This window comes from Sus scrofa, chromosome 2 (genome assembly GCF_000003025.6).
Source record: "Sus scrofa isolate TJ Tabasco breed Duroc chromosome 2, Sscrofa11.1, whole genome shotgun sequence".
NCBI classification, from domain to species: Eukaryota; Metazoa; Chordata; class Mammalia; order Artiodactyla; family Suidae; genus Sus; species Sus scrofa.
In genome coordinates, this window is record NC_010444.4 from 61,618,509 (window position 1) to 61,628,708 (window position 10,200).

Sequence of the window (10,200 nt, forward strand, 5' to 3'; positions counted from 1 at the left end):
TATTAAACCCAAACCGTATGTCACACTTCCATACCACCAAACTGACCATCAGGAACTCAGGGGAGAGAATTTTCTGTGAAAGCTTTTCTTTATGGCATTCTTCAGCTCCTTGTTGCGGAGGCTGAAAATGATTGGGCTCAGAAAGGGGGTGAAGACTGTATAGGTGGTGGCCATCAGAGTGTTACTGTCCATAGAACGGGGGCCCTTGGGCTTGAGGTAGATGATGGAGGCAAAACCGTAGTGCACAATAACTATGGTGAGGTGGGAGACGCAGGTGGAGAAGGTCTTGTGCCGGCCCTCAGCAGAGGGGATCCTCAAGATAGCAGCCACGATGAAGACATAGGAGAGAACAATGAGGAATAAACACCCCATCAGGGCTGTGACACATACTAGGATCACACCCAAGGTGACAGAAGATGTCTCATTTCCACAAGCCAACTTCAAGAGAGAAAGAACATGGCAGAGAAAATGGTGAATCACATTAGACCCACAGAAGGTGAGGTGGAAAACTATCATTGTCACCATCATCCCCATGACTGAGCCACCAGCCCAGGACCAGGACACAAGACGGGCACAGTCACGTGTGCTCATGAGCACGTTGTAGCGAAGGGGGTGGCAGATGGCCACATAGCGGTCATAGCCCATGATCATGAGCAGGAAGGAGTGGGTGAAGCCAAACGTGAAGGAGAAAAACATCTGGCTGGCACAGGCCGTGAAGGAGATGGAGCGGTAGGTGGAGAGCATGTCGACCAGCATGCGAGGGGTGACAGTGACAGTGAAGAGAATCTCAGAGGTGGAGAGGGCACACAGGAAGAGGTACATGGGTGTGTGGAGGCTGTGCTCCCTCCAGATGGTGGTCATGATGAGGAGGTTCCCCAGCAGCGTGAACAGGTACATCAGCAGGTAGAGCAGGAAGAAGGTGGGCAGGAGCTGCTGAGGGAAGTTGGAGAAGCCGATGAGGATGAATTCAGACACTGTGCTGTGGTTCTGACCAGATGAGAATGCTGCATCTGGTGAGACTGGAAACAATGAAAAACAGCAGTTAAGAAAAATAGTTTCTAGGAGTTCCCATTGTGGCTCAGTGCTTAATTGAATCCAAGTAGGAACAATGAAGTTGCGGGTTCGATTCTTGGCCTCACTCAGTGGGTTAAGGTTCTGTCGTTGCCGTGAACTGTTGTGTAGGTCGCAGTTGCATCTGGGAACTGGCATTGCTGTGGCTCTAGCGTATGCTGGTGGCTACAGCTCTGATTGGACCCGTGGGAACGGGTGCAGCCCCAGAAAAGACAAAAATTCAAAAAAAATTTTTTAAATAGATTAAGAGGCAATTGAGGTCCTCTATACTATATATTTATTTCTTAACTTTTCTAGGGCCGGGGATCAAAACTACACCACAGTAGTGACCCAAGCCCCTGCAGTGAAAACACCAGATTCTTAACCCCCTCCACCACCAGGGAACTCCTTTGAAATAACTTTGAATGTAGTATAATTTGTAATAATATGGCATCACTATACTGCACACTTGAAACTAATACAATATTGTAAATTAACAATGCCTCAAAAAATAATTACACACACATGCGCAAACCAAGGGACAAAGAAGAATATCTTATGAAGTTTAGAAGAACATTGTAGTGGCCTGCATAAATATAATTATATATAGCAATATACACTAGAATATTAGTAATAAATAATCACAACTTCAGTGAAATTATATAAAATACAAATAGCTTTTAACTGAACAGAGATGAAACATTTATTTAAAGAACATAGAGGACTTCAACAAAATTTGACCTTGTTTCTGATCATAGAGAAACTTCCATTCACTTCAAAGTATAAATATTTGATATGAACTATAATATACTAAAATTGCAAATTGAGAGAGGAAAAAATAGCTTTCCAAACTCCCTAAGTTAGGAAACTCAATATAGTACTAAATAATCTTTTGTTTCAATAGTAAATCATGACATAAATGAAGAAATATTTATAATTAAATAACTTAAGTATCAAATGCCAAATTTTTAAACCAAAATAGTACTATGAGGAGAATATACAGATTTAAATGTATACATATTTATTAAGAAACTTTACCCTGGAAATCATTTTTAGTACAACCAAAATCAGATGATAGAAAAGGTTAATAAATCAGAAACAAGGAGAAAATGCCAATAAGGAAACACAAAATTTAAACTGGAAAATAACTACAGAAATTATGGATATTTTTAAAGTAATAAAATTGTAAAATAAGTTATAAAATGAATAAATTCTCAGAAACATACAAAATTCCAAAACTAATGCAAGAAAAAAATAAAGACCCTTGTTATTCAAAAAAGTTCTAAAGAGGAGTTCCTGTTGTGGCACAGGAGAAATGAATCCAACTAGGAACCATGAGATTGTGGGTTCAATCCCTGGCCTCTCTCAGTGCATTAAGGATCTGGCATTGCTGTGAGCTGTGGTGTAGGACGGATCAAGTTCTAAAGAGACTTAAATGGTTAAAGACTTTCCCTTCCTACAATCATCAGCCCCAGTGGGATAAAAGTGATTGCTCATAAACTTTTAAGGAACAGCTGTGAATACCGTATACATGTTCTTCAAAATCTAATAAACAAAAATGGAAAAAATGCATGAAATTGCCCCACTCATTTCATCATATTAATGCTATCTTGATACTGAAACCAGAAAGAATGTTTCTAAGAAAAGGCAAATTATGGGTTCACTTTACCTTTCCGTGCATATTTAAAAATTCATTATAAATGAATTTTATAAAAATGAAATTTACTTATTGAATTTAGTAAAAATGAATGATGTAGTAAAAATAGTAAACTATGATCAAGTGGTGTTGGTTTACCCCATGAGTGACAAGATGGTGTGGCATCATGTGATTCATCACATAAATAAACTAAAAAAGAAAAATTACATATTTTGATCAAGGAATGAATACACTTTCTAAATTTCAGCTCCTATTTATGATGTTTAAAGTTTTGATATGAGTGACATATAACATTGTATTAGTTTTAGTTGTAAAACATAACAATTTGATAGGTGCATATCTATATCTGCAACATGAAGTCAGAGGTGATTTTCTTAGCTAGATAAAGAATATATACTACAAAACGGGCTAATAGTGTACTAATTGGAAAACTAGGTGCATTATTTTAGGATCAGGAACAAGCCAAGAATACTCACTGTCTCTGTTGTTCTTTAACATGGAACTGAAAGTCATGAGTGGTGCTACAAGGAAAAAAAAGAAGATACATAAGGATTGGAAGGGAAGGGACATGACCATCTATCTAGAAAAGATAAAAGAATCAAGATGTAATATGTTAGAAAAATAAGGGCACAATATGCAGAAGGCAAGATCAACTTCCAAAAAACAGTATTTCTCATACTATTCATGTTCATCAGTAATTACCATTCAAAATAGAGACTTTAAGTAAAAGTAAGAGAAGAAGATTCGTGGTTGCTGGGGGGAGTGGGGAGGGAGTGGTAGGGTAGATACAAACTATTACATCTAGAATAGATAAGCAATGGAGTCCTATTGTACAGAATAGGGAACTCTGTCCAATCTCTTGGGTTAGAACATGATGGAAGACAGCAAGAAAAAATTATATATATATACACATACATATATATATATATTTATGACTAAGTCACTTTGCTGTACAGCAGAAATTGAAAGAACATTGTAAATAAACTATACCTCAAAAATTTTTTTTAAAAACCCACTTCCAATAATGACATGAACTTTAAAGAAACAGCTCTCAAGCAATTTAGTCTCGGGATGCCTTTACACTGAAAAGTTACTGAGGCCCTTAGGGCTTTTGTTTCAGTGGGTCATAACTATCACTTTTTACCATATTAGAAATTAAAACTGAGAATATTTAAAAATACTTAAATATTAGAACACTTAAAAGAATAATAATAAACTTCTCACATTTTTATGCCTAATGTCTGCCTGTGGTAATATATTGTTTTAGTTGAACTATATGATGAAAACACACCCTCATATGTACGTGGTAAAGGAAGGACCCCACCAGAATGTATATCCAGACCCCCAAGGATCTTCAACCCACTTTGAAAACTACTGTTATTTAAAATAGCTAGAAATTTGCCAAAACCTACAATACTTCCAAACGCAAAAAAATTAACCACCAATAAATGTGTGGAAGATGATCACTTTCTGTTATTTGAAAACAGTCCACACTCTCAGATGATTTGAGCTAATATTTTAATGATGTCAATTCTATTCCTAAACTATATCATCAGGGTTACTGCACTTAAAATCCAGTGAGTCAGCTGTGAACTTGATAAAACTAACCCAAAATTCCTTCTGGAAAAAAAAATTACAAAACTATACTAATTTCATAAATACGGAGTGAAAAGGAGACATATGCCCTCCTAGGTATGGAGATACATTATAGAGTCAAACATTTTTTAAAATGTAAACCTGGAAAAGGCATAGACACCGATTGAACTGATTGGATCTCAGAAGACATCCCTTTATTATTCAAAACCTGCTATACGATAAATGTGCCAGTACGAATCAAAGGGAAAAGATAAATTTTTTACTAATTAGTGGTGGAAAAATTCTTAATGCTATGAAGCAAAGTAGATCTGAATTTCTGCCCAAGATTATGTGTGAAGGTAAATCCAGATGGATTCAAACATATATAAGAAATATAAACCACAAGGTTAATAGGACAAGTAAAAGAAACTGACTTTCAAAAGCACTTAGGTCAAGGTGATTTTTAAAATATATGAAGGAGTTCCCATTGTGGCTCAGTGGTTAATGAATCTGACTAGGAACCAGGAGGTTGCGGGTTCGATCCCTGGCCTTGCTCAGTGGATTAAGGATCCGCATTGCTGTGAGCCATGATGTAGGTTGCAGATGAGGCTCGGATCCCAAGTTGCTATGGCTTTTGCATAGGCCATCAGCTACAGCTCTGATTCGACCCCTAGCCTGGGAACCTCCATGTGCCACAGGAGCAGCCCAAGAAATGGCAAAAAGACAAAAAAAAATAATAATAATAATAAAAAATAAAATAAAATACATGAAGATATCAACATTAAGGAGTTTTGCTTCCCAAAGGATATCCTGGATAAAGTAATCAGGCACATGGACAGTTGGAGGGAAAATAATTTTCATTGTGTAAAACTGTTAAAGGAATGATATCCAGAAGAATGAAGAGGTAGGAAAGGGTATGAGCAGAGAAATCACAGAAGGAGTTACCCATGAAAATGAAAAGATGCTCGGTATAAAGGAGGGGGTAGAAAATGGAAAACAGTAGTGAAATATCACTGTATGCCTATCCAGTTTCCAAAATTAGAAAATGCTATGTTGATTTGATTATGGGGAGAAAGAAGTCTTCCATACTGTTAGTAAGAATGTAAAATGGTGAAAATTCAAAACAGACATGCTTTGTGCACCAGCAAATTTGGTCTTAAGTAGCTATTTCAATTTCTCAAATTTGTTTATAGGGATTGTATAGGATGATATTCCTTGTAGCATTGCTTTAGTGGGGGGAATTGCACAAGCCTTCTTATCCATAATTAGGGTGAGGGCAGGTAAGATGGGGTTGATGAAAACATTGAAGCTCCAAGCAGGTATTAGATGTACACATCTAATACCTAGTAATGTAAATTGATTTTTAAATAATATTGAATGAATAAAACAAAAAACATGATGTACGATCTACTATAATTCCATTTGAGCACATTAGAAATAGAATGCATGAAAGTGTTCTTTATGAAACTGGAACGGTAGATACATGTCACTACACATTTGTTAAAATCCATAGAATGTACCACACAAACAGTGACATTTAATGTAAACTTGGACTTTGGTTAATTACAATGTATCTATATCGGTTCATCAATTGTAACAAATGGACCATACTAATGCAAGATGTAAAAATAGAGGGGACTGTGTCCAGGGGAGAGGAGGTAAGTGGGAACTTGCTATGGTTTCTGATCAGCTTTTTTGTAAACCTAAAACTCCTCTAATAAAATAAACATTAATTTTTAAAGATATACATATAGAAAGCAATACAAAACATGCAAGAAAATACCCAAATCAAATAATACACATGAAGTATTTTTAAATGATTGTCAAAACAAAAAGGAAATGGGATGAAATAAAGGGAATATATTTATGAGATACAAGAAGGACCTTGCACAAATCAATGATAATTCAAAAGCTGCAAATTGGAAATATCATTGACTCAAGCCTCTGCACCTGAAGTCCACCATAAAATTTTAAAAAGTTTTTATGAATGACTTGAGCCATGTTGCTTCCCAGAGCTGCTGAACTCCTTGGCTCTGGGAGAGGGCTCACCCGCAATTGCACCCCCTAGTAATCTCATTAGAGCACTGTCTCTAAATATTGACCACAATACTCAGGGGTCAGCCTGGAACTTGGAGGACGCAGAATCTCTAGGACATTAAGGAACTTAGCTGGAGTGAATATGCCCTACGGAGTAAGGATGCTCTATGGAGTGAGGAAGACTGCATTTATGATGAAAAAACAGTCTTCCAACCACCTAAATTCCTCACTCAGAAACAGACACTGGAATCAACTGCTTTCTGCACCTCAACCCTCCTGTCACTCAGCATTCTCCTTCCCAACTAAACAGTTCTGGTTTCTCTCTTTCCTTTCCATCCATATGGCTCTATCTCCTTGCTCTTGGACCACAGCCCCAGGCTCCTCTCATGTCCCCTCCTCTGCTTCCACTACACTCTGGCTTCCAGAGAGAAATTTCTGAAATATCCACATGGCATGCCATCATCAGACCCAGTGTTTCAATCCCAGTCCCAGCTCTCAGAGTGTGTCTTTGAGAAAGAACGTTTCAGCTCTGAGCCTCCTAACCCCAGAAGAAAAATAGGAGTAGAGAGAAAACTGCCTTCAGTGGGTACATGAGGATTTGCATAAAAGGCTCAGGTTACGAATAAATATAATTCTCACTGACTTTGAGATTGTGTTCCTTCTTCTGATCTGGTTTGTTGTCATCATTCTGATTCAGATGTCACCACTTGGCCCCCTTCTAAACTCATGGTATCTGACCCCAGTGGAGCACTTAGCACCTCTTGTAATCACAAACACAGTTCCCTCTAGGAGGCTGATGCAACCTCCACTCTCTTCTCTAGTCCCTGCATCACTGCTACAAGTCCACCTTCCCATCACCTACTTGGTGGAATAGCTGTGATTATCAAAGTTAGGCTCTCCCAGCTCCTCTAATAGGTGGACAGAATTTCATCTCTTCTGATCTCATGGAGGATGGCTCACACACAGGTGCTGAATAAACATCACACACATCACAGGAATGCATGCAGATCACACCTCTGACTCCCCCAGAGCCTATTTTCCAGGTTAGCATGGGCCAACTTTGTCCCAGCCTAGGACACACCAGCAGAGACAAGATATACCTAGAGCACAATTTCCCAACCTCGACACCAGTGATATTTGGGGCTAGACAATTCTTTGGTTGTACTTTACATTGCACAACATTTAGCAGCATATCTGGCCTTGCCCACCAGATGCCTGTACCCACCATAAGAAATGTTCCAGACATGTTTGAAAGTCCACTGCGGAATAGAATCACCCTGGAATGAGAACGGCTGACATAAGAGCTACAAAGAGAATCTAGATTGGGTCAGAATCAGGGGCCCAGAATGGGTAAACTGAGATCTCAGTCAGCCTCCTAAAGCTATGATCCTCTCTTACTACCCTTCTCCTCTGCGCTGACTCCATGCCCAGGCTGGACAGTGCCACCAAAAATTGTATGATTCTTCCTTCCTACCCTCTCTCTCCTGGTTCTCCTCCGACTGGTCTGCCTCTTCTGAGAAATGTCCTGCATGGAAGGTGCCACCAAAAATTGTATGATTCTTCCTTCCTACCCTCTCTCTCCTGGTTCTCCTCTGACTGGTCTGCCTCTTCTGAGAAATGTCCTGCATGGAAGGGCAGAAAAAGGGCTCCTGCTTGGTCCTATCAATAGCAGTCACAGACAGGTATGGGGTCATATATAGAAGGTCCTGGACCTGACACAGTGTGCTTTATCCCTGCTGCAGTTTCCCAAGCATATGGTTCCCAAGAACCACTCCTTGAAATTAATCTGAAAGGGCAGTCCTCTGGGTCCACTGGGAGGGACTTCAGGGGCTCTTCTGAGACCTGCAGTCTCTCATCCCTCCTCCCACCATCCACACAGAACAGACTCTCAGCTGCCTTGTTCTTCCCAGAGAAGTTACAGCCCCTGTTGAGGACAAAGGATCTCCAAGTCTTGCAGAAGACAGGACTAGATACAAATGCCCACAACCCTGTTGGGTCAAAGTAGAGTCAGAGGGAAGGCAGGACCTGGAGAAGCCCAGATTCAGAATCCAGGGCCGTGCCCTAGGATAAGGGTAGTTGGAAGGTTTCCAAGAATGTGGATAATTTGGAGCTGGGTCTTGGAAAATGGTTTCTGTTGGGAATGTAAGTGCTCAGTAACTTCTAGTCACACTGGAAAACCTCATCTCTCTTCTTGATCAAGTTCTACCCTATCCCTGCTGTCCTGATGATCCAAGCCAGAAAGTCTGACATTACGATATGCCTCCCTGTGATAACATACATATATGATCTTTTGATTTTCATCCCTGGTTCCTGATATTGAGCTTCTGAAACTTTTAGAATCTTAGGAGCAGTCAGAGTGTCTTTTTAGTGTTGATGACTAGTAGCTGGAGGCCTCTAGGTAGCTGTGGGAAAGGATCTGGTCTCAGGAAAAACCAAGACATGATTAAAATGGAACTTTCAGCCCTGCTCCCTAGACCTTTAGGGAATGTATTAGATGTTCACAGGAATGACATTCATAGGAATGCCAAAGTGGAAACAACTCAAATGTCTATGAATATGTTTACCTCATAGTAATATGAATATGTTTACCTTAAAATTCTTTTCATATATATATATTTTAATATTTAGGGTATCCCATTGTTCTTGGAGCAAACTCTTCCTATGGTCTTTAAGTTCTTGCATGCTCTTGCCCTTCCAGTCTGTATGTATTCACGTTTCAGAACCACCCCCTAACACAAAGCCATTTCCAACTCCTCAGAGCTCACCAAACATACCATTATCCTCTAGGGCACAATGACTCTGTCACCTTGAAACTTTGCACTTTCTGTTCTTTATATCCAGAAACCCCTCCTCCACTTACTTTTCTTATCTGTATCATACCCACTTACCATCCAGGTATCACTTTAGACATCACCCCCCAGAAGCCTTCTCTAAGCTTCAGGCTAGTTTTGACCTAGACTTAGCTTCCTCGGTCCCTAGGATTCTCTCATCACACCACGGACCACTGTATATTGTCATCTTTGGTTACATGACACTTTTCCCAGTGGACCAAAAGAAGCTGAAGGCAGAGACCATTCTATCTTTGGTCTTTGCTGGATCCTATCACCTAAAATATTTCCATATAAAATAAGCATTGAATAAGCATTTGCTGAATATATGAATGAATAAATTAGGGCAAGATACTGTGAGGACATTGATAGATATGAGTGTCAAACTGAGTGTATATAAGAGGTGTCATTTCCCCTGAAGAACTCTGAAGGAAAAAAAGAGTTTCACAAGAAATATTGTGATGGAATTTATGGTAGAGGGAACAGTCTGAGGAAAGGTGTGCTAAGCATAGAGAGAAAGAAATAAACTATAAATAGCTTGAAGATCCTCTTAGAAAAATTGTTCTGGGGCCCACAAAGAGTCTAGTAAAAGGCACAGTGAGCTAGCGGGTTGAGGTAGACACCAGTATAGACTGATATGGTCCTGCCATCTCATTTGCCTAAGCTCTATGTAGACCAACACTGCCTTGACTCTAGACATTTGGGAAAACATAACATGGCTCACATATGTACATTGATAGCAGATTTCCTCAGCTCAGCAGAAATCCAGAAAGCAGCTTGGAGAGGGCCAGACAGGCTGTCAACAAAAGACATTTGGTGCCCTATAAACTCATTTTTTAAACTGATACTTCTTTAACCCAGAGACCAAAGAAGAAAGAGAACTAGATTTCAGGCTCAGAGATGGAGTGGAGATGGGCCTGTGGCAAGAGCTCTGCTTCTTCTCAAAGATCCACTTGTCCAGATGACCATTCTACAGAAGATAATTCTAGTGACTATAATGGAGCATCCTGATATAATCTTAGATTCTTAGGTGTTGTTTGTGTGAAAAGACAC

The 10,200-nt window shown here is 39.5% G+C and overlaps 1 protein-coding gene across 1 annotated transcript; it reads right to left on the bottom strand.

Moving 5' to 3' along the window:
- On the bottom strand, positions 49-9,230 carry LOC100525507 (olfactory receptor 10H3-like). The gene is made up of 3 exons (XM_003123463.1): positions 9,208-9,230; positions 7,794-7,978; positions 49-1,019 (listed from the first exon to the last, which is right to left on the bottom strand). The coding sequence occupies exons 1-3, from the start codon at positions 9,228-9,230 to the stop codon at positions 49-51; spliced, it is 1,179 nt and encodes a 392-aa protein (XP_003123511.1).